Genomic DNA, 26,301 nt, shown 5'->3' with positions numbered 1-26,301 from the left:
GCCCCCAACTGGGGATCGAGCCCGCAACCCGGGCATGTGCCCTTGGCCGGAATTGAACCTGGGACCCTGCAGTCCGCAGGCCGATGCTCTATCCACTGAGCCAAACTGGCTAGGGCCATCTTGGCATTTTTACTTCCAGACTTTTTCTACTTATGCACAACTGAGGTTGTCCTACATATACAATTTTGTGACCTGCTTTTTGTGCTTAACATGTCACAAACAATTTCTTGTTTTTAAAACTCCCTCCAAACATTTTAAATTCATAGTTTATAGGTTGAATTTTCGCCAAAAAATTTTTATTATAGTAAAATACATATAAATTTCACCATCTTTATCTTTTTTCAGTGTACAGTTCAGTGATCTTAAATAATTTATAATGTTGTACAACTGTCTTCACCATCCATCTCCAGAACTTTTCATCTTGAAAAAGTGAGACTTGGAATCTATTAAACAATTCTCCACCCCCCCCCCCCCCCCCGCAACCCCTGGAAACCACAGTTCTACTTTGTGACTATGAACTTGACTACTCCAAGTACCTCATCAAAATGGTTTCATACAGTCTTTGTCTTTTCTAACTAACTTATTTCATTTAGCATAATGTCCTTAAGGTTTTTCCAAGTTGTGGCACATATCAGAATTTCCATTTTAAGGATAAATATTGCATTGTATGCATTACACCACATTGTGTTTTTCCATTTACTTGGGTTGCTTCTATTCTTTAGCTATTGTGAAAACGCTGTTATGAACATGGATGTACAAGTATCTCTTCAAGACCTTGCTTTCAATTATTTTGGGTATATATCCAGAAGTGGAAATGCTGCATCATTTGGTAAGCATCTCTAATAATTAAGCATCTTTTCAGGTGCTTATTGGTCACTTGTATATCTTCTTTGGAGAAATATCTATTCAAATTCTTTAAAAAAAAAAAAGATATATATATATTATTGATTTTTCACAGAGAGGGAGGGAGAGGGAGAGAGTTAGAAACATCGATGAGAGAGAAACATCGATCAGCTGCCTTCTGCACACCTCCTACTGGGGATGTGCCCACCACCAAGGTACATGCCCTTGACCGGAATCAAACCTGGGACCCTTCAGTCCGCAGACCGAAGCTCTGTCCACTGAGTCAAACCGGTTAGGGCTCTATTCAAGTTCTTTACCCATTTTTGAATTGGATTGATTGACAGTTTTTTGTTCTTGAGTATTAGGAGTTCTGGATATTAATCTCTTATTAGATATATGATTTACAAATATTTTCAGCCATTCTATGGGTCTCCTTTTTACTCTGTTGACATTGTCATTTGATACCTTAGAATTTTCACAATAAATTATATTAAACACAAATATCAATTCAGAATGTACTAGGAGTCCTAGCTGGTTTGGCTCAATGGATAGAACGTCAGCCTACAGACTGAAGGGTTCCAGGATCGATTCCAGTCAAGGGCACATGCCTGGGTTGCAGGCTTGATCCCCAGTAAGGGCGTGCAGAAGGCAGCCAATCAATGGTTCTCTCTCATCCCTGATGTTTCTATCTCTTTCTCCCTCTCCCTTCCTCTCTAAAATCAATAAAATATATATTTTTTAAAATGTATATACTTCTGAGTCTCTCATGGAGATAATTTGGGAATGGTACCTACTTATAGTTTCCAAGCCTATAGTTACTCATCAACTGTACATTATTCTTTTCATCCCCGGGCTTATTGTTGCTATACCTGAGAAAGAGACTGCTAATTGTAATTACAATAAAATATATGAATAAATAAATGCATGTTTTTATACCTTAAGATCTACTACAGCACTGTACATTATGTTGGGCACAAATTTTTTCTGACAGCTTTATTGTGGTACAGTTTATATATCAAGAAAAACCATCCATTTTAAATGTACAATTTAATGACTTTTAATAAATGTACAGCATTGTGCAATGATGTCCACAATCCAGTTTTAGAACATTTCCATGATAGGCACATTCATTTTAAAGAGTCTTTCTTGTGATTAACTAACATCTTCTAGTTTAGTAATCTAAAATTTTTTAAGCCAAAAGAAGCTCAACACTGATACTTGGACCCTAAAAGTTAGAAAGATCAGAAAATGGAAATTCAGTAATGTACACTATCCAATTAGAATAAACTGAAGTCAAATGAAATATAAACAACATATCTGTTCAGTTATGGTAACATATTCACTGCCTACAGAGAACTTATTAGAGCTATCACCTTGAGTTTAGCAGAAATTGCTGCCTGCCAAGGCACAATTCAACATCACTTGATTTTTTTCAGAGTAGTACAATTCAAACAAAGAAAATACTTTAAAAAATATTCACATACCTGATTTCTTTGGAAACAGAAATTACAGGCCCAAAGTTTTGCCCGATAATCAACTTGACTGTGAAAAAAAAAATATCACAACTAGGTAATATGTTCATTTTTAAGGTAGAAAGCATTCAAATGTAAACTTCAAGTTTAGTAAATTGCACAGACGTGATTCTATATGGGTGTATGGATAAAGGTATGTAACACATTCACTGCAGTTAGAGTTCTGGCTGTTAAATACAACAAAGGTTTCCTTCAAATAGCAGTAATGAGACATTAGTAAGTCCTTTTTTCTTCTTTTCCAATTTCCTAGATAATATTTAAAATGTTATACTTTATATGAATTATAGCTTATATCCTTTTGCCATTTTATCTTGGAACATAGTCTTAGTAATTTTTCTAACATCTTTATTGTTCAGATATGTGAAACTACTAAATTTTGATACTAAAAAGTTTATTTCACACAAGGAAAAACTTCCCAGACTTTCACTTAGCTCACTTGAAGCAAAGTTGAGCAGACATGCTTCTGAGTTGATAAAATTCCTAGAATTGGTTCAAGATACTTTAGTTGCCTCCCCGCTCCACTTTCTACATTTAGAAAATTAACAATAAGTGACTATCATTTTAAAAGAAGGCAGCAACATCCTATATGTGGACACATTACATAAAGCAAGGGGATGAAGTAAAAAACATTCCCTCATATAAGAATTTTATCTGTTAAAGAATATTAATGACACTCTTCACCTATTTAAAAATTCTTTCAAATAGTACCCACATTTAAGAGAAATATCACAGGGACACAAAAATTTATACTTAACAATAAAATCATTAAGAGTTAAAATTTCACCCGTAGCTCAGTTAATTAGAGTGTCATTCTGATACACCAAGGTTGCGGGTTCCATCTCTGGTCAGGTCACATAAAAGAGGCAACCAATGAATGCATGGGTGGGTGGAGCAACAAATCCATGTCTGTGTGTGTGTGTGTGTGTGTGTGTGTGTTTCTCTCTCTAAAAATCAATCAATAAATAAAAATTTATAAACAAACAAGAGTTAAAATTTCTTCTATTATATCATCATTATACTAAATAGGTATGAGAAAACTGTCTAAGCTTTTTGATTTTTTTTTTTAATGCTTTAAAGGGCACCAATAAAATCTAAAATTGGCCCTGACTGGTTTTGCTCAGTGGATAGAGCGTCGGCCTGTGGACTAAAAGGTCCCAGGTTCAATTCCGGGCACATCCTCAGTAGAAGGTGTGCAGGAGGCAGCTGATTGATGTTTCTCTCTCATCGATGTTTCTGACTCTCTATCTCTCTCCCTTCCTTTCTGTAAGAAATCAATAAAATATATTAAAAAAAAAATCTAAAATTGACCTAAATACAAACTGAAAATCAGCCCCCAAAAAGTGAATTTCAAATCCTTTCCCTCTACTTCCACCTCATTCCCTCATAAATTCTAATTTTATCTGAAGTATTATGCCAGGGAGATCACTTTATTTTTAAATTTTCATTTGATCTTGAGAGAGAGAGAGAGGAAGGGTGGGGGAAGGGAGGGAGGAAGGGAAGAATAGGAGAGAGAGAGAGAGAGAGAGAGAGAGAGAGAGAGAGAGAGAGAGAGAGAGAAACATATGTTATTCTACTTACTTCTGCATTCATTGATTGATTCTTGTATGTGCCCTGACCAGAGATAAACCTGCAACCTCGGCAGATCGGGACAATGATCTAACCAACTGAGCTTCCTGGCCTGGGTATCAGGGAGATTTCTAAAAGCATTCATCAACTAAGAATCTCACCATCGCCCAGCCAGTGTTGCTCAGTGGTTGGGGGTCCACCTATGAAACAGGTCACGGTCAGGTCCCATGCCCAGGTTTCGAGTTCAATCCTCAGTAGGGGGTGTGCAGGAGGCAACCAATCAATGATTGTTTCTCATCATTGATGTTCTGTCTCTCTACCTCTCCATTCCTCTCTGGAATCAATAAAAAGCATGTTTAAAACAAAAAAAGAATCTCATCATCTACTAATCTCAAATTTGATGCCTTGCCCAAATTCAATTACTTAAATGAGAATCACAGAAATGTCATAATTTACTGTATTGATCATTTACTAGTTTTTAAATGAATTCATACCAAAGTGGGTTGAGAATGGCTTTGCAAGTTGGTCTGCTGCACAGCACAGGTTCATACTGTACAGGGGGCAGGTCTAGACGTTCTTTCAAAGGTGTAAGGAGACAGGCCAGAGGTACAACCATTCTTGTAGCCTCGAGACGGCTAGAAGGCCACACATTCCAACTGAAACGCACACCATCTCGTTCTTCATTCTGCTGAATGAACTCCAGATACGTTGCCATAGTCTAAAAAGAAACTGAAGATAAAATTTTAATTGTATGTGAAATTGTCAACTAAACTTCAAAGACAAAAAAAAAAAGAGCCCCCTAGCGCAATGTTTAACACTAAGTCTGGAAGAAACTGTCACTGTAGGATGACAACACTTGCTTCCCGATGACCCCCAAAAGCTGATTAACTTCACAGTTATCTTTGACTACTGTTCCTTCCTCAACCCTCCTCTCTAAAACTTAAAAAAAATAAAAGGAGCAGGAGGTTTACAATCATTTGATCATCTCTAAGCTGTATTTAAACCTCCTCATGTCATCTCATCATCTCAGCCAATCATTTCAGCTCCTTGCCCAAGGGTTAGTCTCAAACTGTTTCAGCATCCAGCTACCTTCCTCCCTAATCCCTTTCCTTCCTTGCTCTACCAAAATAAACACTACTAAATTTTACATGCCAAGTGATCTCGTTTTTGTGCCCTTTTCCCTCCTCCCTTTGTTACCTGTGGAGGAAAGAACTGGATATTGATGTGGGAATCCAATTCATAATGGGAACAGCCACCAGTTCTGAGTGAATTCTTACTTGGAATCACCAAAATTACAAAGGAAAGTTTGCTATTATGTTGAGTGACTTCCTCACCAAGACCTCTCTACTCACCATGGTTGCTCATGCCCATGCCTTGAAAAATTCCAGTAATAAAATAGTCATTCAGACTAACCTTTTCAAGCCCCAATAATACCAACTCCATCAAATATTTTATACATCCTGTTTACATCCTAAAATCTAGGCTAACACACGTCTCAGCTATTAAGGTTTAAGAGAACAAGCACCTCAAGGGGAAGCAAATTAAAGAATCTACAATACTACTGGCCTCTAGTGCTCATTTCATACAGTGCTGAATAATAACTGTCTCCATGTTATTATCAGAAGCGCCTTGCCGAAACCGGTTTGGCTCAGTGGATAGAGCGTCGGCCTGCGGACTGAAAGGTCCCAGGTTCGATTCCGGTCAAGGGCATGTACCTGGGTTGCGGGCACATCCCCAGTGGGAGATGTGTTGGAGGCAGCTGATCAATGTTTCTCTCTCATCGATGTTTCTAACTCTCTATCTCTCTCCCTTCCTCTCTGCAAAAAAATCAATAAAATATATTTTTTTTTTAAAAAAAAAAATATATTTTATTGATTTTTTTAAAAAAAGAAGCACCTTACTGTAATGATTTGAACGAAAATAATAGTAATATATGGCTAAAAAAACGAATGAATTAGTCTACTATACATAACCTACCCACAAAAATTCCAACTATTTGTTCCACATGCAACTCTATGGCATATATTTGTTATTTCTGGCAAAAGTGGGAAACTGAAGCACTGTACTCAGGAGGCACGTCTGCAGCTTCCTGGATGGCAAATGGATGTAATTCTAAGATCACAGTTCTCAGCAAGTACCTCAACAGGCTTCACTGGCTACTTCCCTTCTCAAAACAGTTCATTATTAAAAGGTACCGGCTCCATCCAATGTCCTCAAGCAACTACATATTAAAACCTGTTCTCTCAGTTGCCCACTGTCTCTTCCCCTCATGTGGGGAGCCAATATAGGATTAAGCCGCGGACTGACCTGTTGGGAAAGTCACAAACAAGTCCCAGCTTAGAGGGCACAGTCCTCTTAGCATAATTAGGCTTGACCTTATAACGCTTCCCAGATCTTATCTGGGAAGCTAATGGGCTGAGGGAAGTGCAGGAAGTGGCCAAAACAAGTGAAACTCACAAGAACTGTGTAACTATGGTAACCACTACCTTGTTTACCTCTGACTATAAAATAAAGGCTCAGCTTGCCTCGTGGATCTCTGTGGCCTCAGCCAGGCACAGAAAGATCCACTGAAACTAAAGAGAGCTAGAGAGTTCTGAACACTGTCTCCGTGTAAAACATTCTTCGCCGACTCCGTCCACACCTTTTGGAACCCCTGGACCGCTGGGCCTGGACCCCGGCACCCCAATATTTCCAAATTATCTCTTGTCTCTTCTCTTTCATTTGTGTGCGGCTCTTCTTCCAGATCCTGAACCCTGAACCACACGGGACGTGGAGGGAAGCATTTAAACACCCTCATGCCTTCTTCTACAGCATGGATTATTTAACAAAAACCAAAAAGACATTTTTTATTTTTCAGTTACGGTTGACATACAATATTATTTTAGTTTCAGGTGTATAACCTTGTGATTAGACATTTAGGTAACTTACGAAGTGATTGCCCTGATATATCTAGCACCCATCTGACACGCTATGTAGCTATTACAATATTATTGACTACATTCCCTATGCTGTACTTTACATCCCTATGACTACTCTGTAACAACCAATTTGTACTTTTTCACCCATTCCCCTAGCCCCCCTCCTATCTGGCAATGATCAAAATGTTCTCTGTATCTATTAGTCTGTTTCTGTTTTGCATGCTTGTTTATTGTTTTTTAGATTCAATTGTTTGATAGATATTTACTGTCATTTTATTGTTCACATTTTTTGTCATTTATTTTTTCTTCTTCTTTTTAAAGAACGTTTAACATTTCATGTAATAATGATTCAGTGGTAATGAACTCCATTAGCTTTTTGTTGTCTAGAAAGTTCTTTATAGGTCCTTCAATTCTAAATGACAACTTTCCTGGGTAATCTTGGTTGTAGGTCCTTGCTGTCCATCACTTTAAATATTTCTTGCCACCCCCTTCTGGCCTGCAAAGTTTCTGTTGAGAAATCAGCTGATAGTTTTATGTGAGCTCCCTTGTAGGTAACTAACTTATTTTCTCTTACTGCTTTTAAGAATCTGTCTCTTAACCTTTTGCATTGTAATTATGATGTGTCTCAGTACGGGCCTCTTTGGGCTCATCTTCTTTGGGACTCTCTGGCTTCCTGGGCTTGTATGTCTATTTCCTTCACCAGGTTAGGGAAGTTTTCTGTCATTTTTTCAAATGGGTTCTCAACTTCTTGCTCTCCTTCTTCTCCTTGCACACTCATGATGTGAATGGTGGAATGCTAGAAGTTATCCCAGAAGCTTCCTACACTATCTTCATTTTTTTGATTATTTTTCTTATTGCTATTCTGATTGGGTGTTTTTTGCTTCCTTATATTGCAAATCACTGATCTGATTCTCGGCTTCATCTACTCTACTGTTGATTACCTATAAATTATTCTTCATTTCAGTTAGTGTATCTGTTAGGTCTGATCAAATAATTGAATTCTAAACATCAGTTCCCTGGTGCACAAAATTCGTGAATGGGGCGGGGGGGGAGGGGGGCGCGCCCTTCAGCCCAGCCGGCATCCTCTCTCAGCCCGGGACCCTTCGGGAATGTCTGCCTGCCGGCATAGGCCCAATTCCCCAAGCCGGCAGGTGGACATCCCTCTCACAATCCAGGATCCCTTGCTCCTTACCACCTGCCTGCTTGCTCCTTACAACTTGGCTTGCTGCTGCTTACAGCCTGGCTTGCTACTCCTTAGCGCTGCCATGGGGGCAGGGGAGGCTCCCACCACTGGCGCTGCGCTCGACAGCCGTGAGCCTGGCTTCTGGCCGAGCAGCACTCCCCCTGTGGGAGCACACTGACCACTAGGGGGCAGCTCCTGCATTGAACGTCTGCCCCTGGTGGTCAGTGTGCATTATAGCAACTTGTTGTTCCAGTTGTTCCGCCGTAACAGTCGCTTAAGCTTTTATTATATAGACTAGAGGCCCGGTGCACAAAAATTTGTGCACTCGGGGGGAGGGGAGGGTCTCTCAGCCCAGCCTGTGCCCTCTCGCAGTCTGGGACCCCTCAGGAGATAACGACCTGCTGGCTTAGGCCTGCTCCCGGGTGGCAGAGGGCAGGCCCAATCCCTAGGTGCAGCCCCTGGTCGGGCTCAGAGCAGGGCTGATTGGGGAGTTGGGGTGCCACCCATTGTCATGCACAGAGCAGGGAAGATCGGGAGGTTGCGATGCCACCCTCAGTCATGCTCAGGGTAGGGCCGATTGGGGGGTTGGGGCACCGCCCCCTGTCACACTCAAGGCAGAGTCGATAGGGAGGTTGCGGCGCCACCCCGTCACGCACAGAGCAGGGCCAATCAGGGGGTTGGGGCGCTGCCCCCTGTCACGCACAGAGCAGGGCCCATCAGGGGGGTTGGGGCTCCGTACCCTGTCACGCACAGAGCAGGTTCGATCAGGGGGTTGGGGAGCTCCCCCTGTCACGCACAGAGCAGGGCAGATCAGGGGGCTGGGGAGCTCCCCCTGTCACGACAGAGCAGGGTTCATCAGGGGGTTGGGGAGCTCCCCCTGTCACGCACAGAGCAGGGCAGATCAGGGGGTTGAGGAGCCCCCCCGTCACTCACAGAGTAGGGCTGATAGGGGAGTTGGGGCACCACCCCCTGTCACACACAGAGTAGGGCGGATCAGGGGGTTGGGGAGCTCCCCCCTATCAGGCACAGAGCAGGGCTGATCAGGGGGTTGGGGTGCCTTCCCCTGTCATGAACAGAGCAGGGCGGATAGGGAGGTTGTGGCCCCGCCCCCTGTCACACACAGAGCCGCAGGGCAATCAGGGGGTTTGGGCGCTGCCCTCGTCACACTGATCCCAGTGCCGGGAGGCCTCGCGGCTCCGCTGATCCGGGTGCTGGGAGGCATATTACCCTTTTACTATATAGGATAAAGGCCTGGTGCATGGGTGGGGGCCGGCTGGTTTGCCCTGAAGGGTGTCCTGGATCAGGGTGGGGGTCCCCACTGTGGTGCCTGGCCAGCCTGGGTGAGGGGATGATGGCTGTTTGCAGCTGGTCACACACCCTTCAGGGTGGGGATCCCCACTGTGGTGCCTGGCCAGCCTGGGTGAGGGGATGATGGCTGTTTGCAGCTGGTCACACACCCTTCAGGGTGGGGGTCCCCACTGGGGTGCCTGGCCAGCCTGGATGAGGGGATGATGGCTGTTTGCAGCTGGTCACACACCCTTCAGGGTGGGGGTCCCCACTGGGATGCCTGGCCAGTCTGGGTGAGGGGCCGAGGGCTGTTTTCAGGCTGGCGGGTGACTGAAGCTCCCAACCGCTCCTTTTTTTCTCTTTTTTTATTCTGGGCCAGCTTTAGCTCTGAGGCTTGGCTCCAGCTCTTAGGCTTCGGCTGCTAAAAGCAGGTATCTGGTTTGTTTGGGTTCTATAATTGAAACACTGTTTCAACTCCAGCTCTGAGATCCCGGCTAGCTGAAAGCTGGTTTCTAGGGTTTTGTTTAGCTTCTATATTTGTAACAATGTTTCAAACTGCAAGCTCAGAGGCCGGCAGCGGCAGGTAGGGAACGTTGGAGTCCTCCGTCACTGAAGCAAGCAAGCCTCATGTTCACTTCAAGCTGCCTGGCTGCCGGCCGCCATCTTGGCTGGCAGTTAATTTGCATATCGCCCTGATTAGCCAATGGGGAGGGTAGTGGAGGTACGGCTAATTACCATGTTTCTCTTTTATTAAATAGGCAGATTAGGTCATCTGGAAAACCAAAATGGTGCCAGCATCCAGAGACAAGAGGAATCAGAGACTTTAAAGGACTCTGGGTGGGTTTTTTTGGGTGGAGAATTCTCTGGGCAGGTCCAGAGGGGAAAGATAATGGTCTTAGCAAGTGGAATGTAGTATAAACAAAAGGGAATGTCGATTGTGAAGAGGTCTAAAGGTCAGTACCCAGAGGAGGGATCCCCTCCCCCTAATGCACAAATTTCATGCACCGGGCCTCTAGTTAACTCATAATTCTTTAGCCCTTTTGGCCTCGTGCATTCCTTCTACAGGGACCCTAAAAGTATCCTTCACACTGACTGGCTCATTTGAATGGTTTCCATGACTGTTTTTGTTTTGCTTATGTTTTTATTGATTTTAGAGAGAGGAAGGGAAAGGGATAGAGAGATAGAAACATCAATGAGAGAAACATCTATCAGCTGCCTCCTTTAAGTCCCCTACTTGGCAGCGAGCCCACAACCCATGGGCATGTGCCCTTACCTAGAATCCATCTGGTGACCTCTTGGTTTATGGGTCAATGCACAACCACTTAGCCATACCAGCAGGGTTCCATGTCCATTTTCATGTTGTTTAAGTTCTAAGTTTCTTCAGCATCCCTATAACCATTGTTTGAACTCTGTATCTGGTAGCTTGCTTGCCTCCATTTCATTTAGGTTTTTTATTTTTTTCCTGGAAACGTTTCCTGTCCTTTCATTTGGGGTTTCTTTGTCTCCAAATTTTGGCTGCTTCCCTATGCTTCTTTCTATGTACTAGGTAGAGCTGCTACGTGCCCTGGACTTGGTAGAGTGGCCGTGTATAGTAGGTGTCCTGTAGGGTTCAGTGGCACAGCCTCCCAGTTCACCTGAGCTGGGTGCTCCAGGTACATCTGTGTGGGCACTGTCCTGTTGTAATTGAGCCTTGATTGCTGCTGGCATCACTGGGAGGAATTGACCTCCAGGCCGATCAACTGCGAGGACCTGCTGTGACTACAGCAGAGGTGCTGCTGTGCAGAAACTGACCCTTCAAAGCAGGATTTGCTTCAGTGGGCTTTGGTGCTCAGGGAGTCTGCCCTTTGAGTGTGTCAGTACAGCATGGATTCTTAACCATGGACACAAAACCCACCCAGAACTTGAGGCTCAAACAACCTCTGAAACTTATGCGAAATACTGTGCATCAATGGCTGTGCATCTAGAACCATCTAGGAAAATGGTTCTATGGCTTACAAAAAATTCTCAAAGGGGAAGGGGATCTGAAGAGATTAACAGCTGAATGAATGAATGAATGAATGAATGAATATATGAAAGGGCTGGAAAGATCCGATAGAAGTGTCGTACAAAAAAAAAATCGGAACCACTCTTACTCCATCCACCAAGCATATTTTCAAGACACAGAAACCAAGTTTAACCAAAGGTTAAATCCAAGGCAGTCAGAAGTCCCGTGTTCTAGTTTCAGCTCTATCAAGAAACAGAAGTCATTTCACGCGAAGCGCGAGTTCAAAAACTGAAAAAGCAGTCTGGGTCCTTTCGCACCCCTCCTTTCAGAGACATCCCTAGTCAGAAGCCGGCCTGCCGCCTGGGGAAAGCCGGCCTGGCGGGGAAAGCGTCACTCTCAGAAGACCCCTGGATCACCAATTGCCCCCGTTCCTCTGCCCACCGGGAAAAGGATTTACCCCGGAAGCAAACCCTTCGCCCCCTACACTTGCACGCCTGTGCCCTCAGACCTCGGACCCCTCCGGCGTCCCCCACTCACCTGGCCGTAGCCGTCCACCTGGCCGCAGCCGTCCGCACCTACAAGAGACCGGCAGCAGCTCCCACCGCCAAGTCCAGCTCAGCTCTAAGTCGATTGGTCAGCGTCTCTGTGCGTCACTCCCGGCGCCGTCCACGGGCCCATCAAAAAGCGCCTCCTCCGGCAGGCAAGCGGAAGCAAGACATTCAGAGAAGCCGCGCCGCCATCTTGGAAAAGGGCAAGACACTCGTGCCTCGCTCTACAAAACCGCAGTTCCTCAGAACATACTTTTCTCCACGTTCACCGCTAAACGTTTCCGCTTTAGAAAACCCCGGCGCCAGCTGGACTGTTTTCTAGGCGCAGCCAGGACGCCTCAGGTGCACTCTCTGATCCAACATGACATCCGCCCGCCTCAGTGGGAAGTTCCTCTCATCACCTTAGTTACAGGGAAGCGAGAACGATGACGTATGGCCCCGGGAGAAGGGGTGGACCTGCGCACAGGAAACTGAAGCCGGCCGGAAAGAGGCGTCAGTGCGCGGGAAAGGGTGGGGCGGGGCGGAAGGAGTGTGGGGGCGGTGAGTGTGGGGACGCCTGCGCGCGCACCCATGTGTGGAGGCAGGTCTCTGGGTCTAGTTAAGATTCATCGTGCCTTTTGCCTCGTTGCTGCAGAGGGAGCAAGATGGGTCACCGGCCACTCTACTGGAGCCATCCGGGGAAATTCGGTCAGGGTTCTCGTTCTTTTTCCCCCCCCAAACATATTTTATTGATTTTTTACAGAGAGGAAGAGAGGGATAGGAGTAAGAAACATCGATGAGAGAGAAACATCCATCAGCTGCTTCCTGCACATTCCCTACTGGGTGTGTGCCCACAACCAAGGTACATGCCCTTGACCGGAATCGAACCCGGGACCCTTGAGTACGCAGGCCCACGCTCTAGCCACTGAGCCAAACTGGTTAGGGCAGGGTTCTCGTTCCTGACGCGTCTGCTCAAACCGGAGCGGTCCAACCTGTGCCGCCAGTGTTAACATCAGTACACCAAGGACTTAGGTTTCATTAAGGTGGAGTCAGTGAACTTGCATGAATGGGTCATTCAAGACATCTACCTGAAGACAGAATGCTATTTCTTTGTACGTGTAAAAAAAAAACAAAAACAAAAAAAAACCTTAAAATATTAAAAAGAAAAGATTCATCATAAATTCCACAGGTTTGGTTCTGCTTCGTCGCGTGACAAGGTTTCCTCCTCGCTCGCCCTGATGGCTGCACTAGAAGTACAGCTCCTCTTGGCATTTCTATCCCTGTCGTCCTAGAGGCGGTGAATAGTTGGGGATTGTCATAGTCAAGCACTTTAGAGGACGAAGTAAACCTCCTAACTACGCAGAGCGCAACTTCCACAGGCACCAAAACGGTTTTACATCTTTTTATATGAGGCAACAACGAGGTTAAGCTTATTGATCTGTGTTGGGGTCCAGCCCCAGCAGGTCCAGGTGTTCCCAAAGGTGTGGACGGAGAAGGAATGACAGGGAGACAGCAGTGTTCAGTTGATCAGCATAGCCAGGTTCTCCCTTTATTGTCCTGTTACATCTGTATTTATACCATTTGATCCTATAAGCATGCCTCTATAATCACACATGGTATGTTTTGGGTAACCTTCTACAGTTCCTTGTTTTATTTCCATAGTTTCTTATCTGACCTTTGCCAAAAATCCTGTCTCTATCTAGTTCTGTTGATTTTAATCTTGTCTAGGTTAATCTCTGTGTTCCATTATAAGGGCTATTCCAAGGTCACTGCTCTACTGATAAGCTACAAGGAAGTGACTGAAGGAGATTATCCTACCCAGTAAAGGTTATGTCCTCCCAGCCCCACTGCTTGCCTTCCCTGGGACTGCCCTGTGTCGGTGGGTCTCCAGGGATATAGGCTTTGGTGCTTTCCCTGGTGGGCAGACCCCTGGGGATGTGGGCCCAACAAGTCCCAAATTTATTGCCAACAGCCTTAGTCCAAGTTCTTCATAAGTAGTACATGGTATTTCTGTAACACTAGGGGGTTTTACTGATTTGTTCTCTTCCTTAGTCCTGTTAATCCCTAACTCCAGGGAAAAATCCTCACCTGGGGAAACAACCTTTCTCGTGGAGGTGGTCCTGTTTAAAACACATAGCGCTAAGAGGGGGAGCAAACATATGCCATATACGCCAGGTCCCTTGGAACATAAGCTGTGCACATGTTTCTTCCCTGCAGCAACTGTGTCAAGCAGCAAGGGTGGACCGGCTTCCGGCAGATCTGACCCAGAGATATATAGCCTCTCTGTAGCCTGTAAAACTAAGCAAAACTATATAAACTTAAAATTATGCTTAGAACATATCTAGGCATCCAAGAATTACGATTAATTAGCTCGATTTGATATTACGAGGTTTAAAATTCATTTAAGTCAATGTACTATGAAACAATTACTGTTAATATAAAAAATTTGTCAGAATAATTATTCGGTTTTGTTGAGCAAGTTTACATTTCCATGTTCCTAAAACATTATGTAAGGGTAATGTTAGTTCATTTGATCATTACACTTCTATAAATTTAGGAGATTCAAATTAATTATTCTCTCAGTAAGGGAATGAGCTCAAATAAAATACATGTATTATACTTTACATTGAGGAAAGACATAGGTGTGTTTTGTTAGTCAAACATTAAGTATAACTTGGCCAAGATTTGCTTTAATTCTTGCACCTAGATTCTGTACTAGAAATTTCTGTAAGAAGGCTTCTTTTAAAAAAAAAAAATCTAGCACATTTAAAGTATTAGAAGTTTAACTTCCTTATTTTCTGGGAATTTAAGGAACAGGTAATTTATATAAGTGTATTTATCTTCATAAGCCAATCAGACAGAGCCCCTTTAAGAGATGTACTAATCTGATTTCATGTTCTTCAGCAACATGATTTCCCTGGTTTTATCAGGTGAATCCATTGGGCTGTTGGTGAAACCTCCAAAATTGTTAAAAGTTTCAAAAAGGAAACATGGCCCTCATACAAACATAAGATGAGAACATGTCAAAGCTTCTACATCCCTAACCGGTTTGGCTGAGTGGATAGAGCGTCAACCTGTGGACTCAAGGGTCCCGGGTTCAATTCTGGTCAGGGGCATGTACCTTAGTTGTGGACACATCCTCAGTAGGGAGTGTGCAAGAGGCAGCTGATCAATGTTTCTCTCTCATTGATGTTTCTAACTCTCTATCCCTCTCCCTTTCTCTCTGTAAAATCAATTTTTTTTTAAAAAAAAAAATGCTTCTACATAACTCATTCATTTAAAAGTGGACCAGTAAGGATGTTCAAATTGGTTCAAAGAAAATTTTGATTTATAGAGACATACTGTCTACCATGCCAAATTCATTTTCATTGTTGTGAACAGGAAACATTTGCATTATTATGCAAAGAAAACAACTGTATTATCCAATTCCTGTAAAGTTGATTTCTATTTCTCAAAAGTTGTAAAACAGTTTAGTCAAAGAGAAAGACACACATCTCCTAATGATCACATCACTCCATAGAGTCCTTTTTAAAAATGCCCAGTATTACATAGAAACTTCTCTTTTGACTATTTCAAAATCTTCCACAATTCTCCTGAGATATGCTACATTGTGTATAATCTACATTCTATATATTAGGCTTATACTTCTGTAACATCAGATTCATATATTCAACAACATGCTGGATATCTTGATATTCTCGGGTATCTCAATCTTGTTATGTCCTAAACTAAATTCATATTTCCCCCCTAGACTAACTTGCCTCTTGTATTTTCTACTTCGCTTAGAGACACTATTCTCCCAGTTACTCAGCCTGAAGCTAGAGTTATCCTTGGCCCCTCCTTTGATAGGGTTCAGGACACACTACCCCAAAATATGGTACCTAGGCATATTGAATTTTTAACCTGGAGGAATTTGAGAAATGATAGATACAAGGAAGGACTCTCTGAGTTTTGAATAAATGGAATCATATGGTACATACTCTCTTTTGTTTGGCATCTTTCACTCAACATAATCCTTTTGAGACTCATCCATGTTGTTGTGTGGATCAGTAGTTCATTTCTTCTTCAGTGAATAAGTTCACATTTAAAGTTAAATAACACTGACCTTTTAAAAAAAATCTGGAGTCTAAGATCCAAGAGAGAAAAGTATGCCTTGCTTTTCTAGACATACTGCGGCAGTGTATCATTGATCATCTATTTGCACCTGCTCAAAATATAAACTGCTGGAGTGTTTCTCAATGTCAGATGCTAACACACATGTGATGAGCACAGTGAGTAAGTCCATGGGAAGAGCAACGAATAAGTACTTTCTTCTTCATTCCCATTCATAATACACACTCTGTCCACTTCAATTCAATAAGCTTTGAATATATAAGATAGGACCAGTTCCTAAAATTTCAGGATTGCCATATTATAATAGGTAAACCATTTCATTGGTATCTCAGTTTCCCTAGTCTCTAAATCGGTTTAAGTTATTGTTATCCATATTCTCTAAAAAACCTGTGGAACTTTTTAAAGGACGCGTTTAAAGTAATAAAAAATAAAAACCAGGGCTGAAATGGACTATTCTACTAAGAATTATTTTGAAATCAGAAGGAAAAATGATAAGGATTCCATGAATCCTCAACTAATAGGCTGTGTTCTGTATGTTTGGAACTAAAAGCACACTTTCCTGTGGAAATACCAATAATTCTAGTAAAGAGATTACACATTCTGGGTATGTCACAACTTGTCTTAATTAAGGGAGGGAGGAGGGAATGCGAGCACCAGTAAGAGGCAAGTAAAAGGTGATATCCATTGGGTGCCCTGTGGGGTAAGGAAGGCTAGAGTGAATGAACTACCCTATTGGCACCCTAGAACTACAATCCCCAGAATGCCGCAGTGCAGGCTCATTTAAGGGCTCTAAACACTGCACGATCGGCAGCCGGGGTACTCTGGCTCACCTGCGTTCATGGCTTCTCCTTGCAAGGCGGTAATTGTTCCCGGGAACGGAGGCGTGGATATTGCGACCAACGGATGGTATTGCTGGGTGAAGAAGAGGCTGGATCAGGTAAGAGACGCCTCGCTGCGCTGGGAAATCAGCCTGGAGCTGGAGGGGACGGAAGGGATGGAGGACTGAAATTTGAACGTGTCTCCCCATTCCTCCTCAACCCCAAACCCTGTGTATTTTCATTTCTCCCCTTTGCTATACTTCTTCACTTTGATAAAACTCCCTGGAGGATTTCTCTGAGGGCTTAGCCGTTAAGAGTACAAGGCACCACCTCCTGGAACTGCAGAGACCGAGTCCCTTCCCCCTCCCTGTATCTGCTGCTGGTTCAGATTTGGAAGTTCCCATAAAGTTTTACAGCTGTTCCCTTTGCTCCCTGGCTCAGATTCTTTAAAATTCAACATGTAATATTAATGAATGTATACAAAGGATATATGTGACATGTATGTGAATTATGAATCCTAATGTATATGCCCATGCTTCCTCTTGTTCTACCGGGAACGCTCTGTCTCTAGATACCTGCATGGTTTTTTCCTCCTGAGAATCCATCATCAAACTAAAATCTAGAACATTATCAATAGAAGCCATCTGTGTGCTCCCATCCCATTTCCCTGCCATCCTGATTTTATTTTCATTTACTCCTCTTTTTAAAGTACTTTAGCAACCTCTATATGTATCTTTTAAACACATATTGTTTAATTTGGCCTCTTTGTGAGCTTTATAGAAATGGCATTCTACTGTAGGTTGTCTTGTACACCTTGTTGTTTTTTTCAACTCTCTTCCATAACCAGACAATAAGATTACTTCCTGGGTTGCTGACCTCTAGAGCTCTGAAGTAAGTTTCTAGAATAAAATACCTGGGTTGTGGCTGAAAACCATGGCTGGAGCTGCCGAAGAGGATGGGATCTCCAACCTTCTGTTCCACATTTTATCTGCTCCCTGGCACACAGTCTGTTTGGCTTCAGGTCATTCTGTCTAGAACACATTCAATCATACCCTCTCTACAGATATAAGCATTTCTATATAGAGACCTACAGAGCTGGCTAGATATAGAATAACAGACACATGACGTTTATGAGAAGGATTGTATATTCATATGTAATCCTGTAGTGCTTAACCCACTTCATTTCATAACATAAGCAAACATTTATTGAATAATGATCATATCAGGTGTCTCATTTCTTTTTTTTTGGTCTTATTTCTTATTAGCAAAGTATTAGTTGTAATGAAGCTGTTTATTATAGCTTTTTTTCTCCCCTTCATGTCATAGATACCTGGTTTCCAGTGTTTGGCTAAAAATATGCCTGACCCAAGTGAGTAATAGCTTCATCTTGTTGGGTTTTGATCTTGCATTTTCCTGGTAGAGAACAAGTAGAGCAGCCTAAGAGAATATATACCTAAGAATGAATGATCACAAGTAGTTTGGGGAGGAGGGTATATAAAAAAAATTAATAGACAATTCTAGTAAGGACCAAGAAAAGCACTTGGGCCCTGTCCAGGTGGCTCAATTGGCTGGAGCATCCTGTACACCAAAAAAAGGTTACAGGTTGGAGGCTGGATTCCCAGTCAGGGCATATACCGTCAATCCCTGGTCAAGGCATGTATTGGAGGCTACTGATTGATGTTTCTCCCACCCCACTTCTTCTCTCTCTAAAACCAATAAAAACATATCCTTGGGTGAGGATTAAAAAAAAGGAAAAAAATAAAAGTATTCGGACTTGGTAAAATTTAATTTTTAACTTTGCAAGCAACTTGACTTTCCCTTCTATAAATCAACAATTATTTCCAGGCAAAAGTTATGGGTGTTCCACTTGAGGCAGAGATAGGATAAAATTTTACAGCATCTATGAGATCCTAATATTTAAAAAATATGACAATGACACTTTTGTTCTGAGTTTAGCTATGACTTGTCTTAGGAATTTCCGTTTTGAAAAGAAATAATGTACAAATTTGAGAGAGAACATTGTCCTTTATTTTAAGTTGGAAAATTTAAAACTTCAGAGTTCTATAATTTATTATCTCCTCTTACAAGAAAATGGTAAAAAATAAAAACAAAACTACAGATTTCGTTCCAACAGCAACATGCAACTGTCTCTATTAAAATGGCTCCATTGCCACTGTGATCCTGAAGTTTTTGTTTTTTTAAAAATATATTTTATTGATTTTTTACAGAGAGGAAGGGAGAGGGATAGAGAGTTAGAAACATCAATGAGAGAGAAACATCGACCAGCTGCCTCCCGCACACCTCCTACTGGGGATGTGCCCGCAACCAAGGTACATGCCCTTGACCGGAATCGAACCTGGAACCTTTCAGTCCGCAGGCCGATGCTCTATCCACTGAGCCAAACCGGTTTGGCGATCCTGAAGTTTTAAAGTTGTGAACTGCTGAGTAGTCATCTATTAGAAAGGCGGGTAGCATTAGATGAAAGCTGTCCCTATCAAATGACAGACTCTTTCTTTACCCTGAACCTTAGTTACAGCTCGAGAGAGCATCTGGCTGCCCTTCATGGAGACAGAGCTGCATTGTGACGAGAGGACCATCATCATAGGCCACAGTTCCGGGGCCATCGCGGCCATGAGGTGCGATCCTTGTTGAATTATCACCCTGTGTGGGCTCCAACCGTCTTCTTGGGAAATACCTTGTGTATATCTGGTTTCCACTGTAGAGGAAATACCTAGTGCTGACCTCAAAAGGGGAAACATAATTTATTGTAATCCTTCCTGGTTTGGTTAGTGGATTAAAATCTTTTTTTTTTTTTTTACTGGGACCCAGTGATCTTTTAAAAACATTAGTGGCTCCATCCCCAGCTGCTGCCCATCCCTTCAGAAAAACTCCTAGGCCTTTAAGGCTCTGAGTAGCTCCGATGTCATCTCTACCTTCACTGCCCCCAGCCTGGTTTACAGACCTTATTGTAGTTCCTTAACATGCTAAGTGTGCGCCTACCTTAGGCCCGTACTTGCTCTTGTTCTACCTGGAACTCTGTCCCTAGATACCTGCACGGTTTTCTCCTCCTCTTCAGGCTCTGCTCGAATATTCCCTTTCAGTGAGGCCTCTTCTAATCACTCCATTTGAAACAACCACCTCACTTCACTGGCTCCTATTCCCTTTATACCTTACTAAAGGCCCGATGCACAAAATTTGTGCAAGGGGCTCGTCCCCTTCTGCCATCACTGCTGTTGCCTCTTCCTTGGCCCCCACCCACCATGGTGGCGCCTCTGTCTCGGCCCCTGCTGCTAAGGCTTCGTCTAGAAGGATGTCCGGTCTAATTAGCATATTATGCTTTTATTATTATAGATTATCTCCCTTATTATCTATACAATTTTTCGCCATCTGATATCCTGTTTATTTCTTGTCTGTCTCCTGCCAATAGGATGTAAGATCAATGAGGGTGGACTTTGTTCACTCTGCCTCTAAAACCCCACTGTCTAGAAGAGTGTCTGGCATATGGTCGGTGTTGAGTAAATATTTGTTAGCGGTTAGAGGCTGTTACTCCTTCTCTCCTTAAACCCCCCCATCCTTAGGATTCATGGGCATGTTCCTGATGATCACCAAAGAACATTACATCTCTCCCTTTAGGGTTGTAATGCCTAGGGCAGTGGTTCTCAACCTTCCTAATGCCGCGACCCTTTAATACAGTTCCTCATGTTGTGGTGACCCCCAATTTCATTGTTACAAATTGAACATAATTAAAGCATAGTGATTAATCACAAAAACAATATGTAATTATATACGTGTTTTCCAATGGTCTTAGGTGACCCCTGTGAAAGGGTCGTTCGACCCCCAAAGGGGTTGCGACCCACAGGTTGAGAACCGCTGGCCTAGGGGTTAGGGACTTAGCTGGCAGAATAAGCCTGTTCGGGTTGGGTTTCTTCCATATTTGCCAGGCTGAATGACAAAGGATTGTGGTTTTTATTCATCTAGTGTCATCCCAAGCAGTCCTTCGGGATGTCACATGAATTGCATGTCAAAGAATTTTGCCAATTCCATAACCTTTCAGCCACACTAATCAAAGCTACAAGAATAATAATGTTTTGCAATATGGAGCTACAGAATTATGGTATAGTCAGTGTTTATAAGCTGCCAGGGCTTGTCTGGAAAATGAAGAAATCCCTTTATGCCGAAATCTGTACCAACTCAAGGCCAACTGAATTTTTCTCAGGCTATTGGCTAATAAAGGTGTGCCTTCTTTTAAAGATCCCTGCAACCTATTGCAGGATTGTGAGCAACCTTCCAAGAACTAACTTCTAAAGTTAAAGTAGGCAGAGAAAAATAGATACAAAACCATGGGGGATTGTAGAGGATGGACAGTGACACAGAGGACCACCCCACACATTACTTGTTAATCACAAAGGGGAAATAATGTCTTTACAATGGAAGGATTTGATGGATATCACCCTTAAGCAATTACCAACTTGCGTGCCACAGCAGGCACACGGGTGTGCCACAAGAATTTTTGAAACATGCAATACCTGACTAGTTAAGAGCACTGATCTCTTTTTCCTGAGATTGTCAGATAAAAACAAGACACAAAACAGCCAACATAATAGCCATCAGGTGATAATGAATCAAAATCATGCTTTTTTTGGGTCAGATTGGCAAAAAGTATGTATTTTTTGTGTGCAACAGTATCTTAGTAATTAGTTTATGTGTGCCATGAGATAAAAAAGGTTGAAAATTGCTGCCTTCAGAGCAAGTAATAAAAGTTAATCTCAGCAATAATGGCACCAATAGGCTTCAGGTGCCTCTGATGGATGAACTGGGAGATTCACAACATCACCTGTGTAGTATTCTTGCCAAAAATGTCTAACCTCAGGGAGGAAACAGGTAAATTCAGGTTAGGGGATAATGTATAAGACAACTGCCCTAAATTTTTAAAAACTGTTGATGTTATTGAAAACAACATTTAGCGTTAGCTGGTTTGGCTCAGTGGCTAGAGCATTGGCCTGCAGACTGAAGGGTCCCAGGTTCGATTCTGGTCAATGGCACATGCCCACAGTTGCGGGCTCGATCCCATGTGGGGCTTGCAGGATGCAGCCAATCAATGATTCTCTCTCATCATTGATGTTTCTCGCTCTCCCTCCCTCTCTGAAATCAATAAAAATATATTTAAAAATTTTTAAAGTGACTGTCATGAAAACCAAATGCACTGTATGATCTTTGACTGGATCTAGAATTGAAAAAGCAGTTTTAAAGATCATTTTGGTACAATTGGGGGGAAAATAGAGTTAATATGTTTCAATGTTAAATTATTCAGTGTAATAGTGGTACTGTGGTTGTATAAGAGGATAGCCTTAGTCTTAGGGATACATGCTGAAGATTTAGGGTGAAATGTAGCAAAATTAATGAATCTAGGTGCTTGTAATTCTAACTTTTCTGTAGGTTTGAACATTTTTCAGAACAAAAGGTTGAGGAAAGAAGTTTAGGTTCACGCACAAAATACCAACCATAAATCTTTCCTGGCACTATGGCTCTTTGAAACTGTTATTATTCTCTGTCTTACCTTAGCCTAGTTTTTGAGGAAAATGTCTGCAAATAGTTAACTGTTTCCCAGGCACTATACTAGGCAGCAGGGTCACAAAGATCAAGGTTCAGATGTGCCCTTGAGGAGCTGATGGTTTACATTGGGGAGATAGCTATAACACTGAATACTAGTAATACAATGCAATGTGGAGTGTGTGGTAAAAGAGATACATTTCTGCTATTTACAATATTTCTTAAAATAGGGTTAGGAGAGGTGGCATGCCTTAAAATGCAGATTCCTGGGCCCTGTTCCCAACCTTTAAAAAATTTTTTAAATGTATTTTTATTGATTTCAGAGAGAAAGGGAGAGAAACATCAATGATGAAAGAGAATCATTGATTGGCTACCTCTTGCACATCCCCCACTGGGGATCAAGCCTGCAATCTGGGCATGTGCCCTGTGATTCGAACTGTGACCTCCTGGTTCTTAGGCCGACCCTCAACCACTGAGCCACACCTGCCGGGCTTCCCAACCTTTTGAATCATACTTTAGGACTGAGCCTGGAAATCTATGTGTTAATCAAGTAATGCTGATGCATACTAATGGTAGATTACACACACTGAAGAAAATGATTACGCTTTTATGTGTATTGGGAAAGGATTGCAGAAGAGGTTTGGACTACCTTGAAAAATGAGTAGAAGCTCATCAAGTAACCATTGGGCTTGTAGTTCTGCAGTTTCCTTACTATTTCTCATATTAACTCCAATAGCATATAGCACATGCTTCTTGTAAGCTAAACCAAATGAGGTAAGTGGTTAACTGACTTTTTGGTGATCAGATTTAACATTAAATATTAGCTGACATCATTTCTCTCTCTTCAGGTATGCAGAAACACATCGAGTGTATGCGATTGTATTAGTGTCTGCATACACATCAGACTTAGGGGATGAAAATGAGCGTGCAAGTGGTAAGTTTGAAGGCAGAAACCCCAGAAGAGCCCTTCCTCTAGTCACAGGGCTGCTTGTTCAGGTTATAAAACAGTGTTGTCTTTTGGTTAGGCTTAAAAAAATCTAACGGCACATGAAAAATATTTACCACCCATCTTTAGCTATAATTTTGGCACTTTGAGAGGTTGTAACCATTTCTAATCCATGGTCTAGAACTGAACCCTTGAGGCTGACTGTCTATGAGCCATACTTCCCTTTCACACTTACCTATGATATCAAGCCCTACAGATCTGAAAACCACTTAGGTTCTGATTCTTTGTGTGTCTACTACGGTCTTCACTAGATATTTCAGAATGGCTAGAATAGAAATTATCCATTGGCACTAATAGGTTATATATATTTTTCTCCTTAGGCTACTTCAACCGCCCCTGGCAGTGGGAGAAGATCAAAGCCAACTGCTCTCACATTGTGCAGTTTGGCTCCACTGATGATCCTTTCCTACCCTGGAAGGAACAACAAGAAGTGGCAGATAGTTTGGAAGCCAAATTTTACAAATTCACTGACCGTGGCCACTTTCAGATGACGGAGTTTCCCGAACTGATTGATGTGGTAAAATCTATGCTGAAAGTATCAGCACAAAAAGAATGATTTCTACTATTCTGCATACCAATATAGTAGAGCAATGATCAGATTATAGGTAAATCATCAAAAATGCCTAAAAAACAAACACAAGTTTCAATGTTCAAACTAAGTTACAAGTAGCATTTCCATTTTCCATAGAATCTATATCTTTCCAAATTGCTATGAATTAAAGCAGTATTTTCCTTATGACAAGGGACCGTAAGGACATGTTAACCATCCAAAGTGAGGAAGACACAAATGGAACCCAGGTTTCCTGATTTCCAGCCCAGATTAAAACTAAATAAATTTGATGTATGATGTATAAGAGTTGTACCCCTCCTCTTTAAAGTAAAATTTGTTTTGTTGGAGAAAGAAAACATGACTAAAGGTCTAGAGTTCTGGCTTAGAGCTCAAAACACTAGCTGCTGTATTAAACCCAGACTAGGGCCTTCACCTTTGACACCTTGCCCCCCAACCCCCGGTCCTTCAAACAGGTTGAGAGACAATGAAATATAAGGATGCTAAGAGGCAGGGATCTGCAAGGGTTAGGCAGGGAGTATGAGAAGTCAACTTTATTTGTGTAAGACCACAGTTAGGAGGATAAGGACTATGTGGAGAACTCATGTCATGTGGGAATGTGGCAAGGTGTGGCCAAATTTTGGATTTTTTGAGGAAAAAACTTTATACAATGGTTTTTATATTTAGGGAATATATATATATATATATATATATATATATATATATATTCCATATGTACATGAATTACGTGTACATACGGATTAGTTGGCAAGTACAGTGTAAATAAAAAATTTACAAACACACAAAGTCCAAGCCATCCATTTGTGGCCTCTGCCATAACTATTAACTTAGCCAGGTGCCTTAAAAGATTCCCTATAAAGCCTGAGAAATGAACATAATGTCAAAAGATAAAATCATGGAAACAATTTGGATTTTGTTACAGTCTTAATTATTTTTTAAAATAATCCTTCCATTCCTCAAATTTTTATTCTGTAGAGTTCTTTTTAACTCCCATGGTTCTTTAGATTTCTTTCATTTCCCATTTTTCTTCTGATCATGATATATATTTAAAAAAACCTTTTCATTTCTCAACAATTTTTGCCTATTACGATCCTAAATATTGCCTCAAACAACCATCAGCGCATTATTATAGGAAGTTCAACTGGACAGCACTGGAGTCTAGGGCATTGTATTTTATATTCTTCCCTGACCCACCATCTAATATGACTCAACTTGAAATTACTTAACTAGTTTGCTTAGTTGGTTAACGTAAAAATCATGGGTCCATAAAACTTACTCATCACCAAACTAAGATCAGAGAAGCTTCATGGAAGAATCCCACATAAACTATTTGTGTTAAGTCCGCAGCCCGGGCATGTGCCCTGACTGGGAATCAAACCGTGACCCCCTGGTTCACAGGTCGACACTCAAACGCTGAGTCAGGCATGCTGGACAGAAACTTTATTTTATTTTATGTTTTTATTGATTTTGGAGAGGGAGAGGGAGAAACATCGATGAGAACCATCAATAAGCCATCAAATCAGATTCTCATGTTTGACTATATATACTAGTAGCTCATTATTAACCATAGCAAGGCCTTGCCAGACTCCAGGGAATATCTATTCTCAGGTGAGCAAAAGACCTTATATTAAATGAAAATCAACTGTAAGGATTAGGACTTCACTCACAACTTGTTTTGGTGTTGTCACGAGTGTAGAGCCTCACTATTTGTTTTGGTCAAAGTTTACTCCTGTATATAAATATACATTTGTCATCGAAGGTGCTGTATTTTTAAATTGTCTCTTTTTTCCTTCAGTTAATTTTCAGAATTTAAAACATGCTATGAAAAAAATGTTTAAAGAGAATCTTTATTCTAGTGAGGCAAAGGATACTTTTATGTTTTAGCCATTGATTGTAAGCTTTAAAAATAAATCTTTGGGAAAAAAAATCAAGACATAATGCAAAGTCTGTATTTAAAACTGGTTCCTGCTCTCCAATGCTAATTCTCCTCCAAGTTCCGTTTGCTTATTAAATAAGACTATGCCTCTGTGATAGGCCAGTATGGGGCGCAGCTACAGTGTCTTGGCTAGGTTCAAGCCTTGGACTAATGAAAGGACAGGGTCCTCTCATTGCCACGTGCAAGTCCCAGCTGGAAGGGCAGGGTCCTCCCAGCACAATCATAGCCAACGCTGTGGTTGTAAGCTTGATATGGTCCAAACATGTGGCCCCACGTGCCTTGTGCTGGAGTTCAGGTGCATGTAGTTGATTAGGGTTGGAGCGCATGAGAATGCTGTAAAAACTTGATCACGCCCCTACTTTGCCTCGTGGCATCTGCTATAAAATAAAGACACGGCTTTTGGGCGCTGGCGCTGTCTCTTCATCAGGGAGGCAGCGTCCCACCGAGACCCAACTGTCATTCTCTTGTCT

At 42.1% G+C, this 26,301-nt stretch overlaps 2 protein-coding genes across 4 annotated transcripts in view; one reads left to right on the top strand and one right to left on the bottom strand.

Annotated features, from left to right (window-relative positions):
* Positions 1–12,283, bottom strand: part of SEC23B (SEC23 homolog B, COPII coat complex component) — a 47,186-nt gene extending 34,903 nt beyond the window's left edge. Inside the window, exons 1-3 of one of the 3 annotated variants that reach the window (XM_036322385.1) lie at positions 11,851–12,283; positions 4,436–4,670; positions 2,328–2,385 (exon numbers count right to left, since the gene is read on the bottom strand). In XM_036322385.1, the coding sequence (XP_036178278.1) occupies positions 2,328–2,385; positions 4,436–4,656 (279 nt within the window). In that variant the 5' untranslated portion in view covers positions 4,657–4,670; positions 11,851–12,283. The remainder of the gene's footprint in view (positions 1–2,327; positions 2,386–4,435; positions 4,671–11,850) is intronic. The other 2 variants (XM_036322382.1, XM_036322384.1) reach the window with 2 other exon arrangements.
* A 4,347-nt stretch (positions 12,284–16,630) lies between these two features.
* RBBP9 (RB binding protein 9, serine hydrolase) lies at positions 16,631–25,826 on the top strand. The gene is made up of 5 exons (XM_036323520.1): positions 16,631–16,890; positions 18,098–18,140; positions 19,302–19,407; positions 23,170–23,255; positions 23,648–25,826. Exons 1-5 carry the CDS (start codon positions 16,792–16,794, stop codon positions 23,881–23,883), a joined length of 570 nt encoding a protein of 189 aa, XP_036179413.1. The 5' UTR covers positions 16,631–16,791; the 3' UTR covers positions 23,884–25,826.
* The last annotated feature ends 475 nt before the right edge of the window (positions 25,827–26,301 follow it).

Source organism: Myotis myotis, unplaced genomic scaffold, assembly GCF_014108235.1.
Source record: "Myotis myotis isolate mMyoMyo1 unplaced genomic scaffold, mMyoMyo1.p scaffold_m19_p_9, whole genome shotgun sequence".
Lineage (NCBI taxonomy): Eukaryota > Metazoa > Chordata > Mammalia > Chiroptera > Vespertilionidae > Myotis > Myotis myotis.
The sequence above is the reverse complement of the archived record's forward strand: the minus strand, read 5'-3'. Positions and strand labels throughout refer to the sequence as shown.

Excerpts from the sequence above, each read along its gene's own strand:
- RBBP9 (XM_036323520.1), top strand. The coding sequence starts at position 16,792 with ATGGCTTCTCCTTGCAAGGCGGTAATTGTTCCCGGGAACGGAGGCGTG. Across the intron at positions 19,408-23,169 it reads GGGGCCATCGCGGCCATGAG|GTATGCAGAAACACATCGAG; the intron begins GTGCGATCCTTG and ends CTCTCTCTTCAG. Across the intron at positions 23,256-23,647 it reads TGAAAATGAGCGTGCAAGTG|GCTACTTCAACCGCCCCTGG; the intron begins GTAAGTTTGAAG and ends TTTTCTCCTTAG.